We start from the raw sequence: 22184 nt of genomic DNA, 5'->3' as shown, positions 1-22184 counted from the left end.
ACTCATTATCTATGTCTTTTTTTTTGGTCGCAAATTATTTAAATATAGATATAGAAACTTTTGTTTTATACTTCTTATAAGCCAATCCAAACAAGGCCACGACTAGCAGTAGGACGAGGAAGGATTTGGAAGGAGATTATTAGTTTTTGCAGATGATGCCCGGCTTACTACAGAGGGATGGATGTACATTTGTTTTACAAAAGAAAAGTAGAGTGATGAAAATGAGAACACGAATAAATTGAATTAGTGAATTACAAGAAGAAATTATTTTGTCACAGATGCAGGAGGTTTGATATCAAATTCCAGCCCATCCATGGCTTCCTGTCAGAGTGGGAAACAAAATTAAGTTCAAACATCTCCTTGGAAACATGCTCACCAGATTCACAGAACCCAACAAGCTTTGCAACAATTTCTGCACTTTCTTTAATATGTTCCATGTTGTGAGGGTCTGTCCACAATTTGTTCACCAGCTGCAGCCTCCTCTGTTTTCCTACTGCTGGTATCTCCCATTTTATGTACAGCATCTCTCTTTCTTCTTCTGTTAGTTTTGAACTCACCCTCTTGGCTAGATATTCTCTCTCTTGCTTAAGAGCCTTGATGCTGCGTGTGCACCATGCCAAAAATGGTCAGAAAATCATCATTTTTCCCCCTTCCAAAGAGAAAAACTCATTCTGTTGTAGAACAAATTATGAATTCAGTCTTTATCAATATGTGTGTGTGTGCATTGAGCCAGAGGGAGGGAGGGAGGTAGGGGGAGAGAGGAATTCCTAGCAGCACTACTAGAGTACCTTGATGAAACAAAGCTAGCAGGTTCATCACCCAAGAGTGCTGGGCTAGCATTGCCAAGCTCTGCCAAGTGCTGCTCCAACCAAGTCAACCTTCTAAGCTCAACTTCCATGTATATCTGATCAGCAGGATCTCCCTTAAATAGCAAAAAGAACTGTGTACGATGTATGATTGAAACATGGCACAAATACCATAACATGATAATTTGTTTTCTTTGGCTCTCAAACATCAAGTGCCATGACACAGGAGAATGATCAATCATATCTGTCTCCTCAGTTGCAGGCTCGTTTGTCTCCAGCTCCAATACCTAACACCACATATGGAAAGAAAAACCATGTTAAAGTTGATATGAAATTGTAACGCACCAAAGTAGACTGAGGTCTGTGGCTATCAATTCGATGAATTCAAAAAATGGTTCAGGGCAAAGAAAAGAGGAAGAAGAACTAAAGTCATATGGATTTACAAAGACTCCATGTATCTAGAAAAGAAATATCAAAGTAGTTCTGATGAGTCAATGATATTTTTACTTTCAATTCAGAGTTCTCAGTTACTAGACTGGATGGATGTTTTCATGCCTCACTTGATACCGATATCAACAACATTAAATTGATAGTGTAAATAATTTTCTAAAAGAACTGCAATTGAATTACTGAAAGATCAATGGTCCAGATTATACCATGTAATTAAAAAAGAAAAAAAAAATCAACAACTTTTATGGCTCTACAATATTGGGAAAAACTCTGCAAAATATTCTACCCCTGATTTTATACAGAACAGCTTCAAATCTCAGTGATATAAAAGAATTCGCACCAAAGAAGGACGTTCAAGGCAGCTGAAGCTTTGAGGTCATGTACAATAATAAGAAAGAATCAATGAGAAACTACATAAGAGACAGGAGGTTCAATGCAGTTTGGTCGAACCATATCTGCATCCATGGATGAGATATCTACATCATAGAGAATGCTGGACACTAAGAAGCTATATGGGATCAGAACAAAAGTAATAATTTTGATAACGAATAGAACACCCAAGCCTCATGTCATAGTATCAGCAGACAGAATATAATGTGTATGTGTGTGTCTGTCTACTTGATAACAATCAAACATATTACTATCTTAGGACCAAGACCAACTACCTCAGACTGAAACCCAGACTAATAGACAAGTTTTTGGAATGTAAACAATCTCAACTCTCAGGAGCCAGAACTTAATGTCAGAACAGCATTGTTGCGACTTGCATAACTCATGTTGATTCTACCAAGAAGTTTAAGTAAAATCTTCTCAGTAGATCTGAATTATAAATCAATATTAGGAAAAAGTACATGAAGTATGACTGGTTCTCACCTGGCAAACCAAGAGCTGCTTTTGGTATTGTAGCTTTGCCACCCGTTCTTTCAACTCAGTAACATAAGCTCTAATGCTCTGTATGTTCTCCTCAGCTGCATTCTTGAACATTCTTTGCATTTTCTTCACATTAACTGAATTCGATCTCTGTGAGACAGGAGTGCCCTCCCTTGAGATACGGTTGCCACTTTGATCACTCCTTGGTGAGGTAGCTTTATACAGACCGGGTAATGCATCACCACCTCCAGACACAATATTATTATGCTCTGGTGCCCTGTTTTCAACCTCACATTCCATTACCTTTCGAGAGGACATAGGTGAGCACGGGGAGCGTATTAAGTTTGGCATGGTCCCATTGTTGCTCAAGGCAAATGGATGGACTTTCTTCTTCTTCGATTGGGCCTTGGGTTCTGGAGTCTTCTCAGTGCTAGGAAAAGAAAACACTAGTTTGTCTATTGATTTCTGAACATTCTCAAGCTTCCTTTCTAGAGATTCAATAGTGCTTCCTTGAGAGTTCAAACGAGTGATCTCTTCTTTCAAGTTGGCCTTGTCTTGAAGCATGATATCTTCTGGAATGGACCTAACTACTTGCATGTCCTTTATTTCTGATAACATTTTAGCTATGGATACAACAGCATCTTGACTCCCTAGTCTGTGAGAAACAACCTCCTTGTGAAGAACTTCAAGTGCTCGATTTGCTTCTTCGCCAAGCTGCCTCTGCTGCAGCTCAAGCTTTCGGATTTCATGCACAAGCATGGATGGATCTGTGGAGGTAGCTGACTGCCTCACCATTGCTGGCCTCCCAACTGCAACTTTTCGCCTAGTCTTTGGAGTAGGTCTACCTGAAAATGATTCATTTTCGTCCGGAAAGGAAAGACACTTGACTACTTGATGAGAACCCTGACAGTAAAATAAAAGATAAGTTTAAGACAAACACTGGAAATATAGACCCAACTAAAATCTTTATAGTACCTCGTGCTCTTTCCGTGACTTTCTTTCTACTTCAAGTTGGGATTGAGCATAGTCTCGTTGGCGCTTCAACTCTTTCATATCCTTCTCCATCTGCATATCAGATGTTCCTTTTCAATTAAAATATACTGACAAGGAAGAGAGTCCATTTTTTAAATCACCTGAGCTATCTATGCTCACTGCCCCCACCAAAAAGAAAAAGACGAAAAAAAATTTCTTTTCTCCTCTGGTTGGTAATGAAACCTAGAGACAAGAACTATATATTGATTTTTTCATAATTTCTGCATTATTAAAAAGAGATAAAAGAAACAAGAAAAAATGGATCCTCTACAATCAAGCTGAGGACTAAAGGAAACATCAATATAAAAGGGATGAAAATTTATTTCTTGATTAATAGTGATTTGTGCCCAAAATCTGGACTTCACTATGTTTGGTTCCAGGAAAACATTAAGGAGAAAAAAAAAAAAGGAAAATGATTTTGGGTTATTTGATTAAAAGTGTAAAACAAATGCATATTCAAAAGAATAGCCTCAATCTTTTAGAAACATGAATTATAACCTCTTTTTGACAAAAATATCCTTCAACAATTTTTTAATCCCTATCTCACTTTAAACACTTTTTGGATAAAAAGTTCAAAGGTAAAAAAAATGTCAAAATGAGGTTATATATGCAATTTTCAATACATGGAAGTTGTTTTTTTAAATATGGGTATTATCTCATCCCATTTAATAAAATATTTCAATAATTTTCTCATGCTTGGTTTTATTCTAAAAAATATGAAAGAAAATCAAATATAGTTACAATTAGTTAGAAACTTATGAATTTTTAAATTATTTGTTCTTTATATAGAAGAGTTAAAATAAGTAAAATGAGTTTGAAGTAGCATATAAAAATGATTAATTGACTTTAAATCTTTTTTTTTTTTTTTCCTTTCCTCTTTCTCTCAAAATTTTCAAGAATCAAACATGGCTATAAAAGGGCTAACAACTGCGTTTTAGACACAAGAAATAGGTTAAATCACTGCCTTTTAGCTTAGATTTGGCTAGTATCACCTTTGAGGATTAATGCATTATTTTTCAGTAAAAAGGCAGACAATGGAGAAAATGTGAGATGCTGGATGCAATCCTATTGTGCGAGATGGAAAGAAGGCAGGACTGTGCTTATGAGGGGTTTGAGGAGTTGCAACAATAGCCATAAAGGAAACAAAAATAGAAAAAGATAAATGAGGCATGGAATCAGTTTGGAAACCAAAGCCAACCAATTTCAGGAGAGAAATCGATTTCAAGTAGGAAGGTTCAACACAAGAATGTGCATGAAATTGGTTTACCAATTTGAACCCGATTTAGTATCCCTGAAACTGATTTGGCAGTTCGGCACAATGGAGAAACATTGAAATTCCTATTTCAACATCCTGAAATTGATTTCACCATGTTCCTTGCATTTTTCAAAATGAGAATTCTGCTTTTGGAGATTGTTTTAACGAATTAGGGGTTTGAAACAATATTTTGGTTCAAGTGACCCATGAGAGTGAGCCATGTGTCATTCTAAGTCTAGGATATAAATATTTTCACACTTAGTTTTGAGTGGAGAGGATTCTATGTTGAACAACATTTTTTTGATTTTCTTTTGATACTTTGAACCCTGGTTTCTTTTTTAACTTTTCAATAGAGATATCTTTAGTTTTTCTTATGGAATCTGTGTGACAACCACTCCATGGGAGGCCAGAAAGCCTTTATTTTAGAGATGTAGCATGAAGGTGGAGTAAGAGGACAAGGAGGACTAAGAATGAACATGGAAATGTGGATTGGTAGATTAGGGTTTTAATGTTTAAATCTGACAGAAAAAAGCCTCTGAGTAGGTTGGATTAGATGCGATACAGTAGATGTTTTTGAGGTACTAGTGATACTAGGCACTGCTTGATCACTAGTTGACTTGGTTTAATCTATTGTGATTAAGTCTAAAGTCAAATATGCAAGTTGGATGAATGAACTGAATGAATGAACTTAAAAGGCCTAAACCACACTTCAAGTTGATTGGGTTTAGTGATATGAATATAAAAAGAATCAATTTTTAGGGTTCAAATTTGAATTGGTCTCTAGGCTTGATTTGATCTCAAACGGATCTTGAATCCTAAGCCATAGATCTCAATATTGCTCTCTCTTGTGTACTGGATCCAAAGCTGGATTGTGAAAACTTGTAGTTACAGATTGATTTAAATCATTTTCAACTTGGAAACAAAATTTGATCTTTTAATTGGAAGATATTTTTAGTTATGTAAAGGTAATCCTAGGTATATTATACTCTAAACAATTCACAAACAATCAACTATATCATTCCCGGAGGACAACAATCCAGATGCTATACACTGTAGTTATCCTATTTCTGTGTTTTTCTTGGCTAGGATTTCTACATTCATAAATATTTTAATAATAAAAACAGAAAGTATTGCAGCCAAAGTTCTAAGATCATAAATAGGGTAATAAATAGCAAGTATATTTCTTTCTAGGAGCTGAAAGAGTATTTAAGTGCACTTAATTGACTGGCTTGTTATCTCCTAAGATGAAGAGGAATTGTCACATTACTACCATGCATACCTGCTGGATTTTCAAGTCCTTCTCCATCAGTAAAGTTCTTATACATGCAGAGGAAGAAGGTTCTGGACTTCGTAGCTCAGCTTCAAGTCGGGCAACCTCCTTTTGTAAATGCTTTACTAATTTCTTGTCTGGTACAACCTAACCATAAAAAATCATTTTCTGACTTAGAAAACAAGTCTTTATCATTAGAGTGGTTAACTGGTTTGTAAAACACATATAATGGGTACCACAAATAATCAGTGGGGAGAAACTAGCCTGCAGGTGTGTTAACTCCTTGTCAGATATATTTAAAGGTGGTCCAATGCAAACTTAAGGAAAGAAAGGCTCTGAGGCCAGACTCCAGCATGCAAACTTGGATTATTGTTGTGGTGATTCATTGAAATGGATTCACCTACTGCTCTAGAGAAGTTAAACATGTCCATCTCAGTGGTCACAAAGAAGTATTTTCCTAGACTCAAAATTCCCAGGGAATGAATTTTTATCTATGCATCCTTTGTTAAACAGGAACATGAAAAACAAGCAGTTCTTTGAATCAAGACATTAATAAATATCCAAAGCTTGAATATGATATAATCACAATCTTTGATTATTGAAGAAAACTTTGTTACTTATCATACCATGTTTATTTGAGCAGTGTTGGTAACTTCCTTTGCACTAGTTGCAAATGAGAGCGTGTTCCTTGATTGCTCTACATGACTTAATCCTGGACTCACAGTGCATATTATTGCTGTTCGAGCATTTCCTCCAAGTGAAGGCCGTAATATTCGTGTAAGTTTTGAATCTCTGTATGGTATATGATCAATCCTTTTTCCACCACTGTAAACAGAAAAACTTGGTAAGACACTATCCTAAAGCAGTTCTCTTTTCCCAAAATTTATCAACAATTATGATCATATTTGTATTATAGCATTTTCAATTGCATGGGGTGGATGACAAGATTTAAATGCAGAAAACAAATCTTTGGACGAAACGGGATCCTGAAAGAAAGGCGTGTATTGACTTTTATAACTGCAATTTAACCAAATAGATCAGAGGCCCATAAATTCAAAATTCAATAGACTGCCACAAGCACTACCTTATGTTCACATGTTATATCTATGATATTTCATTAGTTTCCAATACTACAGCAATCAAACATCATCATTAATGATTCGAGTAAAATTCTGTGCATTTCAGAAGCCAGTTTGGACATCTATGTTGACAGTTAATTTTAAAACATGACTAAATAGCACAATAAAGAAATTTTAGGAGTCAAATATGGTAGGTACTGAAGTCCCTGATGTATGCAAACCATGATGTTTTCAGCCTTTGCACTTGCTAACCTTAGCTTTCTAATCACTGTTGTGAGTGTTAACAAGCTGCGGTTAATGTGACTGCCTTCTTTCAATCTTGTTCCATCTGCATTTGTTTGGGAGGCACGCTCACTTCCAGCAAGGTCCACAAGATTCTGCAGAATTCCAGTACTCCAATTATCAGAGTTGAACCGTAGTTTACTGAAAAAATTCCTCGGTAAAGGCGAACAAATATACGAACCAGACTTGCTATGAAAGATTTCACACACCCTGAATTGTCTCGGAGACTACTCTCTATGGTCTGAAACCAAAAAGTGAAGTAGTATACGACCAGATGTTAGTCTTATGTATGTATCAGAATTGCTACTAAAAAGTTAATGTGCAGTAAAAAATTAGGCCATGAAAATAACAATAAAACCAAGCACAAGGCATATGATGGCACGCATCTGCACTTACATACTGAACCATGTACCAGATTGAGTAGGAAAAGCATTCATAGGGAGGGGGGAGAATTGAAGTATTCAAGCTTGACCTTTGTTTTGTCCAAGATATGAAATCTCAAGTTAACACATTTTCTCAAGTTCAGCTTTATTAGCTTTTCATATAGCTAGTCCTCGGCCCTGCTAAGAAAGGTAGCCTTGTCGAGTAGAGGTCGTTTAGAGTTCAAAAAGTTTCTATTCTTTAGCTGATGGTCAACATCTTAAAATACAAGCAAAGTGACTTCTTTCAGTAATGTTTTGCCCTTTAAATAGTTCTTTGTTTACCAAATTACCTTCTGCCCTTCAAATAGTTCTTGTTTACCAAACTACCTTCTACCATGCCGAATGGCAGCAATTGTTACACTATTAACTCCAAGGGGTAGGGAAACTGCAGCAGACAGCAAGACGAGCTAGGGCACCATGTATTCCAAGAAAAAGCATCACAATTAGGGCCCACTTATTCACATTAATGGAATAGGGAAGCATGATGCACCTTGTATTCCCTACTAATAATAAAACTCATACATAACAGTTAGTCATACCAGCCTGATTACTCGTACATCACAATTAGTTAGTCATACCAGCCTGATTACTCATACATCACAATTAGTTAGTTATACCAGCCTGATTACTCATACATAACAATTAGTTAAGCATACCAGCCTGATTATCTGATGTGATCTCGAGCTTTTGTCGTTCAAAGCAGTTTCTCCTACTTGCCTTTGAGCTGCATAAATGGATATTGGTAAATGCCAGAAAATAAGAAGTATGGTACAAGAGAAGAATTTTCATTTTTTATTTTTCCTTTTTTTATTAATAAAATGCAGCATAGCTTTCCTGTTCCCTCATTGATCTTATTCTTAGTGAATACAATATCAAGGGAAAGTTCACTTTGTTATCAATAACAAAATAAATAAATCAGCCTCACATGGAAGCACTAACCATTCAGCAGACCATAAATCAACACTGGAAACAGAAATTTTAAAAAGAAAAAAGAAAAAAAGAACGGAATTGAATGTCTAGAAATGCCCTTTTGGGGCTTGGGAAATCCTGATTGTCCACACTAAGATTGATTGGTTCTGTTGGGATGTCAATGTAGGAAAAACATGAATTATCAATCTTAAAAACCTTATAGTACATGTATGTGGGGGATACCTTCACAAATACAGATCAAGTGTCTTAGATGCTGACTATCCTTAACAACCTCCTCGACTAATTTTTCCACAATTGTCCCTTTCTACATTCAAATATCAAAAATGTCAATATGGAGAGGTAAAGAGAGTTGTCTGAATTTTCCTCATCACTAGAAAATCCCTTATAAATACCTCAGGATCATCCAGAAGCCGAAGGGAGCCAGATTCACGATTTAAGAGGTCCACAACAGTCTCATTATAGATCTCCAAAGCTGATAGTTTCAAAACAATATCCCTCTCTGTAGTCTGTGAGACATGGCAAATTAAACCATTGAATAGGTTTGTCATATATTAATTTTAATATAAAAAGAGGAAAATATTAGCACGTATCAATTAGAAGACAGAATGACATCTCATAAAATTATATCACAGGATATTGTGAAACTCAGATCTGAATGCTTCAAACTATAAGCCATGTTCTCATTTTTTTTTTCCATGATATATTTCCATGACTTCAAAGTTAAGAGAAATATGTTTCACCCCAAAAAATTTATAACAAATTTTGGCAAGAGTCATATCTTACATTCTTTATATGTTCATAAATGTCCTTTACAGCATTGTCAGTTATTCCTCTCATGGTAAATGTCTTACCACTACTAGTCTGACCATATGCAAAAATTGTCGCTGCAAGAAAAAAGAAATTGAGTATCACTTAGAATTGGCTCAAAAAGCATCCACTTAGCCCATAGGAAAAACAGAAAGGAAACTGAGAATTTTATGCAAGCGTGCAGTTACCATTAATTCCAGTTAGTACAGATAGAGCAACATCCTTAGCTCCTTCTTCATACACCATCAAATTGGAGCAGGTTGGACCAAAAACTTTATCTGAGAAATTTAATAGGTAAATTAGAGATATTCTAAATAGGGCCCAATCAGAAGAGGGGAGTCTAGGAGGCACAATCAATGAAAGGGAGCCAAAATAATAATAATAATAGGCACAAAATCAGATTCCACCCACTGAAGCTATGAATAAAAAATCTAAGTAGATGCATCAGAGAACCCCTAGACCACACAAACAGGGATTTAAGTAGGTCTTTGGTTGCCAATTACGTTTGCTCCATGCTGTAAAAAATCCTCCTGTTATACTCTTTCAAACTGCATGAGAACAAAGAGAGGACCCATCCTCCACACCCTGTTTTGACTCTTACCCACAAACCTGGCATGCCATCCGTGTAATGCATCTTTGACTGACAGAGGAAGCATGTTGTTAGCTCTATATACTTCATATCAACAAATCTTGAAGTTTCAAAAGATCATATTGATGATAACCCCTTAAAAATTTATCTATCTACTCAGGTATCCAAGGGTTGACATTGAACATAAATGAAGAATAGCACCAAAGAACTGGAGGGTAATAGTTTAAAATACCAAAGGTGTATGGGGCTGTTGGTCGCTCATGATTTGGGTTCTTGAAAACAATGGTGTGTTCATCTGTGCAATCCCAAGCAATGAGATCATACATTGCTTGTTCTTTCCGGTTCAGTGGCCTCACTCGAACTGTGACACGTATCTTCTCCTCACAAACTTTTGGACCACCCGGAGTAGACAACGGGGTCCTCTGTATCTTAGAGAATGGAGTGGCTGGTGTCCCAACCATCATCTTCATTTACTACTATCCTCTGCATAAACAAATAAAAGCAGGATAAAGATTGTCACTATGAAACAAATAGCTTGGAATGATTAATATAATCATTCTAGTCTTGATTTATGTAGGCAAAAATAAACCTTTGGAATATCAACATTGTAGAACATAATCTGGGCTCTCAAATTTCAGGCAAAAACCGTACCAAAAACCTAGTTCCAAGAAAGAAAATGGACCACCCACATCACATTGGAAGAGAAACCCTAATTTCCTGAACATACAATCCTGAATAATTCCCAGTTCTTTTGATTAAAAAAAAAAAAGAAAAAAAGAAAAATCATCTTCTAATGTAATCTTGAGCAGAAACCGTCATCAAAATCTTGCAAACCCTACAAATCTAGTCTTAACATTTTTTGCTCATTCACAAAAAAATCACCTGAAAATAACGAACAAGAACGTATGTACAACACAATTAAATCAAGTAAAAAGAGAGCAAAAAAATTCCAAAATCACCAAACTACGTTGAGTATGAGTGTAAGTACAAAAAATCACCTGAGATAAAGAAAGATTCGGAAACTCTAACAAAAGAAACAAACGGATCACTCACATTTCAATCCGAGCCCTTCAGAGAGAGAAAGAGGACGAGAGAGACGTTGAAGGCCAGGGGCGGGCACGGCCGGAGGAGGCCGTAGGGAGACGGAAATGGAAGAATGCAAGGAAGTGAAGCAAGAGGATGTTGAAACAGTAGAGAAAGAGAGAGAAGGAGAGGAGTGTGTGTGGGTAACGGCTACTTTCGTTTCTTTATTTCGCCTATTTATTTTTCTTCCGCTGCCTGCATTTTCAAAATGTTGGGTGGGGCAATGATCGCCTGCAGATGGTTTACGTGAGCTTCCCCAGTGAGCTCCTCCTTCATTTTGTTTTTCTTAATCCTATCTAAAATTTTAGATTTTAGAAATTTATCATTTTTGTTTACTTATTTTATGTTATCAATTTTTGATATATTTTTTATTTTCTCTTGTTGCATTTGGAATTCAAATAAATAGCATTTAACTGTTCACTGTATTTAAATGTATTCCTCAAAAGCAAAGAAAAAAAAAAAGAAAAAGGTAATTTCTTTAACGTCATATTTAATTAACCGACTTATAAGATAGGATGTGACAAAAATAAATAAATATCATATTCTATTCTATATTTGATTGGTAATTTATCTTATTCTATGTTCCGGGATAATCTATATATATATATATATATATATGAGATATGCATATCCATGTATCATAAATTTATTTATTTTTAATTATTTTTTTATATACTTATTTTATTAAATAATTTTTTATTATAAATTAAATTTACGAAGAGAAATTTAAAAAAAAATTATAAACTAATATTAATATATAATATATAAATTAATTTTATATATTGAACAACACATTATAAAAAAAATTATTTTTAAAGTTTAAAGATTTTAATCATGAATATTATTAAATATAAAATAAATTTCAATTTTTAAATAAAAAATATTAGAATGTGATAGAATTTTTATTTTAAACGTTAACAATAATATATATTTCATATTATTATTTTTATTTATTTTATAAATTAAATATAAACTTAAGATAACATAACATATCTCATTGGATATACTACCTTAGAATATTATATTCATAATATATGAATATCATAATATATTATATCCTATTGAAAATTATATTCTACAATATATATTTCTTATCGAATGAAATATAACATCTTAAGATATACATATCTTATCCAATCTTACACTGTCAACCAAACATAACCTAGAAGAATAGTCTTTAAATAATATGGAGTTTGGGGTGTCATACCATGTTTGCTCATCCAATTAAAGTAAATACAATCCAATTAAAATCAATCAAATGGATTCGATTTTCAGTAACTATAAAGGTTGATTTAGTTTATAAATTTTGAAAACTGAATTGTTAGTTTCTAGTTTTTTTTTTTGTCTCATAAACGATAAAAACCAAATTAAATCTAACATTTTAAGATTTTCATGGCCTATGAATTATAATTATTTAATGTTTAATGAGTTTTTAAAAATTTATTATTGTGCTTATTCAGTAAACTCTTTTAAAATAATTCATTGTTATTAGACTATGGTCAAATTAATCTTTAAATGCATTTGTTAAATTTTGGATTAAATAAGCATGGTTTGGTTATATTTTTTTAGCACTAAAAGTCTAATCAATTTTGACTTAAAAGTGTAAATTGATCATATTTGTTAGCCCAAGGGTTCTCCTAATCAGGTTTTGATGATAACAAACCATGTTTAAGTTACTAATTGGTTTGAATTGTAACGAATTTCAGGTATTAATTTGGAAATTCATCAAAGGACCTAATGGATACAAGATCAAGACATTTGGAAAACCTTTAATCATAGGAAACAAATGTAAGATGAATATATGGGTGCACTTAGGTTTTACATATCATTTCATGCATATTTGGAAAACTTTGTTTATTCTTTAAAGTTACAATTTTATTAAAACCCGAATTTTATCAAATGTACCTTAGGCAAAATGTTTCAAAATTGACATATTAATTTACCTTAAGACCTTGCCTAAGTGTTAGAAAAGAAAAAAACATAAAAAGATAGGTTTTTAGGGTTAAATTGTTGAACCGATCAAGGCACTGGGCCAATCGGCTCAACCGGCCAGGGTACCAGTTGACCGGTTCCCTTTGCTCGGTCGAAGAGTGCAAAAACACTCTCTCTCTTCCAATAGCCTTCATTTCCCAATCGAGTTCCAGCGAAGCAACGGTAACTTGTCAAAGCATTAAATGCTCCAATGGCTAGTGAACCGGTCGAACCCCAGATTGATCGGTTGAGGCTGCTTTTTTATTTTCTTGGCTCCCGAGGTTAGAAACCTATAAATGGAGAGCTCCACTTCATTTATAACATATAGAACACCTGCATTTATTTGTCCACCCTCTTGTTCTTGCCTTAAAATCTCTCATTTCTTTCTTGGTGCATTAAATTTTCACTTTCATATCCTTTAGTGCACCTTTGTGATTCATCATAACTTTGATTTGTATTTGAGCCATCATTGAGTTAGGTTGAGGGATTCATTCTTGTAAAATTGAGTGTTAAAGCATTCAAGTGAATTGAATCTTGAAGAGATTATGTAAGAGCTCATTGAACTGGAATTCAAGTGTAAAGGAGATTAAAAGCTTGGTTGAAGCTTCAAGTTAGTGGAACCCTCACTCGGTTAGGAGCTTAAGGAGAGTGGATGTAGGCAAGGAAGTGTTGAACCACTATAAAATCTGAGTTTGATTTCTCTAACTCTATCCCTTTATATTTGCTTCTATTGTGCTTGAATTTGTTGTGTTAAAAAATATTTTTAAAAACCTAATTCATCTATCTCTTGGGTGTTTTTCTCATTTAAGATTAGCCTTTATTTTCTCAATTGGTATCAGAGTTAAGCCTCTTGTTTAAGACTTAATCGTCTAAGAGGAAATGACTATTCCATCAAGCTCATCTCACACTGCAAGTTTTGCAAAAAATAGAGCTCAATTTTTTATGGGAACCGACTATCCCTATTGGAAAACTAAAATGACTTGGTATATACAATCAACTGATTTAGACGTATGGGACATCATTGAAGATGACCTAACTTTTCCTTCAAAACTAGTTGATGGAGTCATAGTTCCAAAACCCAAGCAAGTATGAAATGAGCTTGATAAAAGAAATTTTCAATTAAATGCTAAGGTCGTTTTCACTTTGCAATGCGCTATGGATAGAAATGAATATAATAGAATATGTCAATGCAAACTAGCTAAAGAAATTTGGAGATTGCTTGAAATAACTCATGAAGGAACAAATCAAGTGAAAAAGTCAAAAATCAATTTACTTGTTCATAACTATGAATTGTTTTTTATGAAAGAAAATGAGACTATTGTTGAGATGATCACTAGGTTCATCGACATTGTTAGTGATCTTGAAGCATTGGGAAAGACCTACAAGGAATCCGAAAAGGTGATGAAGATCTTGAGGTCACTCCCATCAAAGTGGCATACAAAGGTCACCGTAATTCAAGAAGCCAAAGACTTGACCAAGCTACCTATAAAGGAGCTCATAGGGTCATTAATGACATATGAGATCAATTTGGAAAAGAAGCTAAAAGAAGGTGAAGACAAAAAGAAGAAGAACATAACTCTCAAAGCTACAACAAAGGAAGAAGAAGAATGAGTTGAAGAAGAAAAACAAAGTGAAGAAGATGATAGTTTAGCCCTCATCACAAGAAAGCTCAACAAATATATAATGGGTGAAAGGTTTAGAGGAAGGAGGTTCACCTTTAGAAAAGACCTTTCTAAAAAGGAATCTTCATCTCATGGTGACAAGGAGAAATGAGAAGAGAAAAGAGATTTGGTATGTTTCAAATGCAAGAAACCGGGACACATTAAATATGATTGTCTTCTCTACAAAAGTAAAGCCAAGAGGAGAATGAAGAAGGCAATGATGGCCATTAGGAGTGAAAGTGAAGAATCATTTGAAGAAGAAAATGAGAAAGAAGTGGCAAACATGTGTTTCATGGCAATAAATGAACTTGATGAAGTAAACTCTAACTTTAGTGATGAAGATATGCATGATGTTTTTGAAGAATTGTATGAGGATTTTGAAAAAACTTAGTTTGAAAAATATTTATCTTAAAAAGAAAATTCAACAACTTGAAAAAGAACTTGAAGAAGTAAAAGAAAATTTTTCAATTGTTGAAATTTCTAAAACTCATCTTGAAAAAAAAAAAAAAAAGATTTTGAGAAAGAAAAATGAATGGTTGACCTTTTCTCTTTCAATATTTTATTGTGGACAAAAATCTTTTAAAATGATTCTAGCTAGCCAAAAATGTGTTTTTAACAAATAAGGGCTAGATTCAAATCTTCAAAAAATCAAAAGTATTTTAAAAACTATTTTGTAAAAGAATCCACAAGTGTAAGTCCTTCCACTACTTGCAACTTTTGTGGAAGAGGATGACACATTAGTAGTACATGTCCTTTAAGAAATGATTCTCAAAAGAATTCAAATGCAAAAGGTAAAAAGGTTTGGATTGAAAAATCCAAGGTCACTAACCCTCAAGGACCCAAAAAGATATGGGTACCTAAATTAACTTGAGTTTTATATTGTAGGGTTCAAAAAAAGATAAGTGGTTCTTGGATAGTGGATGCTCAAGACACGTGACCAGAGATGAATCCAAATTTGCTTTCTTTACAAAGAAAAATAGAGGATATGTTACCTTTGGAGACAATGCAAAAGGAAGGATTATTGGTCAAGACAACATTGGTAATGATACATCCTCTTTTATTGAAAGCGTTTTATTAGTAGATGGTTAAAAACATAACCTTTTAAGCATTGGTCAACTTTGTGACAAAGGTTTTAAAATAATTTTTGAAGCATTTTATTGCATCATTAAGGATATTCAAAATGATAAAACCATCTTCATGGGTCATAGATATAATAATGTTTACGCTATAAATATTTCAAAATATGATGGTCATGATAGATGTTTTTCAAGCATGCATGATCAAAGTTGGTTGTGGCATAGAAGGTTGGGACATGCTAACATGGACCTCATTTCCCAACTCAATAAAAATGAACTTGTTAGAAGCCTTCCCAAAATAAATTTTCAAAAAGATAAAGTTTGTGAAGTTTGTCAAGTGGGAAAGCAAATCAAAACTCTTTCAAAAAAAAAAAACTTCATTTCCACATCTAGGTCACTTAAGTTGTTGCATATGGATTTATTTAGTCCCTCTAGGACACCAAGTCTTGGAGGAAAGTCTTATGCATATGTTATTATGGATGACTGACCGAAAATTCTCTATTGTACCAAAATAATTAGCCTTTTTACGTAGTAACTCTGGTAAAGAAAAACCAGAGAAAGAGTCACTACGACTTTTGTAGTATTCCGGGTATCGTTCTCAAGGATTGACTTATGAAAATTGTCAATAGTATAATAAATGAATTGTTTTTGTTTAAATCCTTAAGTGGAAAACAATATGTGAATAATGTGAAACTAAGTAAAAGAAATTAAATTAATAAGAAAAATGAATATTGATTTTAAATTCAATTGATTCAAGTTTGGGGTTTTCCACAATCCAACCTAGGGTATAGAAATTAGAGAAAACAAGGGTATTTTAAGTAATATGATCTTAGGGTTTTGGGATCCTTGGCCACTCGCGATCAAGTTTAGTTCTATAACTCAAAATTGCATTTGAAACCTAATTCTTCCTTTTTAAAACAGATTCCTAAAACCATCAAATGAATGAGATTGATTATCAATTTAAGATTTGGCTTTTTAACCATTCTTACTCCTTATAGCTTTGTTTAGGGGCAAATAACGGTAGGTAAGACAAGGATAACTAATGATCAAGAATTACCAAGAATCACTAGTATCAAGTAATAACCTACTGTATCATTCCCTAAACGAACTCACAAGGATAGGATAAAAAAAATGATAAATTGTCACCCAACCAATAATTAATCTCATTGTTATAATAATTTACCCATTGTCCCTATAGGTTTCCTAACCCTTAGGTTTTCATGCTTCAAGCCTCAAGTTGGCTCTTAGTCTCTCATGGGGGTGATGTCACATTCACAATCCATAATAGAGTAAAAATCCATAATTTGAATAAAAAAAAAACTAAAAACAATATATTCAATAAAGAAGAAAAAGAAAACAAACCAAAGTTCTCGTCTTCTTCCACCTTCAATGTCAAACTCTCCAGAAAAAAATCCAAGATCCCTAAAACCTAGAATTGAGAGAGTTTATATAATATCCTCAATTACCTAACGTGTGGCACACTCTCATTGGCCACTTATTATAAAAAAAAATTCCTAAAAATGATTAAAAAATAATAAAATGGAGATTTCTAGTCGTGTAGAGTCCACCTAGGGCAGATGGAGTGCTTTAGATGCAATTCCCGAGATAGAAGAGATGGAATATCAAAGTGGCAGTGGGTGAATTTGAATTGGTGTCATTTCGAAGTGGATTTCGAATTCATAAGTTGAATTTCGAAATCATTTCAAAATGACTCTCCAGCTTGGTGCAGTTGTCTTCAAATGACCATAACTTCTTCATTTCAGCTCCGATTTGCAAACCGTTTGAAGCATTGGACTCCTGACTTCCCGAGATTCGAAAACAATATATAGTATGTATATAATGGACTCCAAAAAGTCAGAGTATATAATGCCATCAGATTTTTGAGTTCTAAATTTCCATGCAGCTAAATCTTGCTTCAGACCTCATTTCCCATGTTTTTTTGCCTTCTTTCTTACTCCATAATGGTCATTTATAATCTTCCAACCTCATGATGTCCTTGTTTTGCCTTTCCTTACGTTCAATGAGTCTTGACTCACTTATTTCCTTATTTAGCCCTTTCTTGATCTTTCAAAATCTAAAGTCATTCAATTTGCACAATTTTCTTCCCTTGAACCTGAGATAAATCTCCAAAGTATAGATTAAACTCATGGCTAGGGCCTTAGCATTGATTTAGGTCAAGTTGGATGATTTGAATGTCATTTGGTGCACAAATCATATCGAATATGTGCCATTAGAACACATATTTTGGCTCCAATCAATGACTTCTCTAGATACACATGAGTCTTGTTTTTAAGTAAAAAGAATGAAACCTTTTATGAATTTTCAAAGTTTTGCAACAAGGTTCAAAATGAAAAAGGTTTTACAATTACTTGTATAAGAAGTGATTATGAGAGAGAATTTGAAAATATTGATTTTGAAGAGTATTGCAATGAGCATGGAATTAACCACAAGTTTTTGGCTCCTATAACTCCTCAACAAAATGCGGTAGTTGAAAGGAAAAATAGAACTCTTCAAGAAATGGTTAGAACCATGCTAAATGAAAACAATTTACCAAAATATTTTTGGGTAAAAGCTGTTAACACTTCTTGTTATGTTTTAAATAGAATATTATTAAGGCTCATTCTTAAAAAAACTCCCTATGAGCTTTGGAAAGACAAGAAACCCAACATTAACTATTTCAAAGTCTTTGGGTGCAACTGTTTTATATTAAACATCAAAGACAATCTTGGAAAATTTGATGCAAAATCGGATGTTGGAACTTTTCTTGATTACTCAACTTCAAGTAAATCTTTTAGAGTTTTTAACAAAAGAACCATGATTGTAGAGGAGTCCATTCATGTTATTTTTTATGAATCTAACAATTCTCTCCAAGAAAGAGAAAATTTTGATGATGATTTAAGTTTGGAGACCTCCATGGGAAGATTGCAAATTGAAGATAGAAAACAACAAGAAGTAATTGGAGAGGATCCCAAGAAAGAAGAATCACCATTGACACTACCTTCTCCGCAACAATTGCAAAGACCTTCCTAAAATTGGAAGTTTGTCATTAATCACCCACAAGATCAAATTATAGGTAATCCATCTAGTAGGGTAAGAACTAGATCATCTCTTAATAACATTTGCAATAGTCTTGCTTTTATCTCTCAAATTGATCCTACAAATATAAATGATGCTTTAAATGATGAAAATTAAATGATTGTTATGCAAGAAAAGTTAAATCAATTTGAAAGAAGTGAAGTATGAGAATTAGTACCAAGACCTTCAAATCAAAGTGTTATTGAGACTAAATGGGTCTTTAGAAATAAAATGGATGAAAATGACATAATTGTTAGAAATGAAGCAAGATTGGTAGTCTAAGGTCTTAATCAAGAAGAAGTGATAGATTATGAAGAAACCTTTGCCCCCATAGCTAGGTTGGAAGTTATTGAGATGCTACTTGCATTTGCATGTTTTTAAGACTTTGTTTTATATCAAATGGATGTGAAAATTGATTTTTAAATGATTGTATAACTAAAGAAATATATATTGAACAACTACCCAGTTTTCAAAATTTTAACTTTCCTAACCATGTTTTTAAACTTAAAAAGGTACTTTATGGTTTGAAACAAACACCTAGAGTATGATATGAAAGATTGAGTAAATTTCTTTTGAAAAAAGATTTTAAAATGGGAAAATTTGACACAACTCTTTTATAAAGACCAAAGAAAATGATATGTTCTTAATTCAAATATATGTTGATGATATTATTTTTAGTGCTACTAATGTCTCTCTTTGTGAAGAATTTTCTAAGTGCATGCATAGTGAGTTTGAAATGAGCATGATGAGAGAATTCAACTTCTTCCTTGGACTTCAAATCAAGCAACTAAATGAAAGAATCTTCATCAATCAAGCAAAGTATATAAGAGATCTTCTCAACAAGTTCAACGTAGAAGAAACCAAAACAATGAAGACTCCAATGAGCTCATCCATCAATCTTGATAAGGATAAGAAATGTAAACCCATTGACTCTACTGTGTATAGAGGCATGATAGGTTCTTTGCTATATTTGACCGCTAGTAGACCCGACATTATGTATAGTGTATGTTTGTGTGCTAGATTTCAATCTTGTCCTAAAAAGTTTCATTTAAGTGTCGTAAAAATAATTCTTAGATATTTGAAAGGGACAATGGACATAGGCTTATGGTATCCTAAGAGTGATAACTTTGAATTAATTGGTTTTATGCCGATTTTGCCAGTTGTAAGGTTGAAGGAAAAAACACTAGTGACACTTGTTATTGCTTAGGACACTCATTTGATTCATGGCATAGTAAGAAGCAAAATTCGGTAGCTTTGTCAACGACGGAAATCAAATACATAGTAGTCGGTTTATGTTGTGCACAAATTCTTTGGATTAAACAAACACTTAGTGATTTTGATTTATCTTTTGAGCATGTTCCTATTAAATGTGATAATACTAGTGTCATAAATATATCAAAAAATCTCGTGCAACACTCTAGGACTAAGCATATAGAGATTAGACATCATTTTCTTATAAACCATGCACAAAAAGGTGACATAACACTTAAATTTGTAAGCACAAAAGATCAACTTGCCGATATCCTTACAAAACCTCTAAGTGAAGAACAATTTGTTGATATTAGAAGACAACTAGGGGTGATTTCTTTATGATCTAATGATTGCTTAATAAATTCTTGATGAATATACCTTTTAATTGCATGAATTTCATGTCATAAGGATCATATAGACATATAAAAATCAAAATTCCTTTGGCATTGGGTATAAAAAATGGGGATTTCAACTGAAAAGGGCAGACGGATCAAAAAACGAGAAAATGCACAAAATGTGAAAAGTCAAATCATTGAGCGCGTTGACCAAGAGGTCAACCGGATGAGGACTGGTCGATCGGTTCGTCGGGGTTGGGGTTTTAATTAGCCTCCCGTGCTTCGTTTTTTCCACCATTCTCCTCCATTTCTTCAAGGTTTTTTTTTTTTTTTTGGCTTCTAGAGACGATTTTAAGCAAGGGTTGGACTGATTGAAGGCTTTGGATTGGATTTCTGGGAAGATTGGAGCCTAGGGTTTCAGTTTTGGACTGCATTTTTTTCCTCCCACGCGACACAATTGGTTTCTTCTCCATTCTCGCGCACTTATGGTTTCGGTTGTGAGTGTTTCTCTCTCTACCAGCCTCGTCTTCTTTGTTTCTATCTTTCTTATGGCTTCTAAGAGAGAGTCGGCTGCCTCTAGGGCATAGGGCAAGCGCCCAGCTGAGTTGTCTCAGTCAAAGGTGAGGTTTGACATCGCCTTATTTAGCTCTGTGGAGGATTATTAGCAGTACAAACAAAAGTTTGCTCAGCGAAAGGTCGTTCTGGGGAGGAATATTAATTTCTCCCAACTCTAGCATTTCGGGTTTGAGGGTCTTTTCAATCGAATGGGTTGGCTGCTCGTGGTGATGGTTTCGGAGTCAATTTTCCCGACTCTAGTGCGAGCATTTAATTCAAGGGCTACTTATGGAAATGGTGGCCCGATTATTTCCACCATTAGATGAATCAAGATCCGTTTAGACTTGGAGGGCATCTACCGTATTTTCGATATTGCTCTGGTTGGACTCAGGGTGTACGAGTCCAAGATTTGGCCCACTACGCCAGGATTCGAGCCTAGAGAGGTCGTTAAGAGGATTTGTGGACTTGCAGACGTTTAAGGAATGGGCAAACCATCGGTTCACAGCTTAACCACGATTAGCAAAGTACTACACCACATGATTTGCTCTATCCTACTACCACGGGACAGACACCAAGACGAGGTCTCCTATTATAAGGCATTCCTCATGGACTCTATTATGACCGGGAAACGGATCCACTTGGGATACCTGATGTTGATGCACATGATCTCATGTTGCGAGAGCACGACTTACGTACTCCCTTATGGTCACTTCTTCACCAGAGTGTTCAAGGATGTCGGGGTTGATTTGAGCAAAGAGATCGATTTTGAGGTCCCCAGTAGTTATGACACGTATGATGATCTGTTGATGGGGCGGATGAAATTTGAGAAGGCCCCCGATGGTTCTTGGGTTAGACGAGTAAAGAGACCACTAGTACTGGCTCGGGGACAAAAAGAGGCACATGCCAGAGTATAGGAGAAGGTTGAGATACGAGAGATGGAGGGTGGAGTAAACCTTGAGAGATGCTTTCAGTAGAGAGAGTTTGAGCTTGACATTTCTCCACTCCAGTTATAGGGTGTTTAGTTTGAGGCCACATTTTCTGAGCCGATGATGTCTGAGCCTCCTCACATAGAGATACCACCTCATTAGGCACCTCACGCTCCTGATCATGCACCTTGGATGGATTTATCTACTCATATTAGCTCTCTAGGCACTCGCATGGAGGATCGCATGAATCAGTATTAGATTAGCTTCACCTCTCAGTTTGAGTATATGCAGCAGAGATTTGAGCGTATGAAGATCGCATGGATCAACAGCAGACTGGCTTCACCTCATGGTTTGAGAGTCTCGAGGCTCGCATGGATCAACATCAGGTTGTGTTTGAGCATCTCCAGCAAAAGATTGAGCGCATTGAGGGTCACTTGGAGAGTCAGCATGAGGAGATGA

General features: G+C 34.6%; 1 protein-coding gene across 1 annotated transcript; it reads right to left on the bottom strand.

The window, feature by feature from the left end:
* Positions 1–109: 109 nt before the first annotated feature.
* Positions 110–11033, bottom strand: LOC117924457 (kinesin-like protein NACK2). The gene is made up of 15 exons (XM_034843061.1): positions 10846–11033; positions 10025–10275; positions 9392–9481; positions 9180–9280; positions 8789–8902; positions 8619–8700; positions 8123–8190; positions 7226–7285; positions 7015–7139; positions 6310–6508; positions 5693–5830; positions 3102–3191; positions 2130–3029; positions 789–1093; positions 110–600 (listed from the first exon to the last, which is right to left on the bottom strand). Exons 2-15 carry the CDS (start codon positions 10260–10262, stop codon positions 273–275), a joined length of 2838 nt encoding a protein of 945 aa, XP_034698952.1. The 5' UTR covers positions 10263–10275; positions 10846–11033; the 3' UTR covers positions 110–272.
* Between the last annotated feature and the right edge of the window lie 11151 nt (positions 11034–22184).

This window comes from Vitis riparia, chromosome 11 (genome assembly GCF_004353265.1).
Source record: "Vitis riparia cultivar Riparia Gloire de Montpellier isolate 1030 chromosome 11, EGFV_Vit.rip_1.0, whole genome shotgun sequence".
Taxonomy (NCBI): Eukaryota; Viridiplantae; Streptophyta; class Magnoliopsida; order Vitales; family Vitaceae; genus Vitis; species Vitis riparia.
This window is presented reverse-complemented; position numbering and strand designations above follow the sequence as displayed.

What these genes read in the sequence shown, in the direction of transcription:
- LOC117924457 (XM_034843061.1), bottom strand. Translation starts at nt 10,262, where the DNA reads ATGAAGATGATGGTTGGGACACCAGCCACTCCATTCTCTAAGATACAG. An exon ending in AATCTTTCATAGCAAGTCTG is followed by an intron (nt 7,140 to 7,225) that starts GTTCGTATATTT and finishes GGAATTCTGCAG; the next exon opens with AATCTTGTGGACCTTGCTGG. An exon ending in ACACTGCTCAAATAAACATG is followed by an intron (nt 5,831 to 6,309) that starts GTATGATAAGTA and finishes TTTTATGGTTAG; the next exon opens with GTTGTACCAGACAAGAAATT.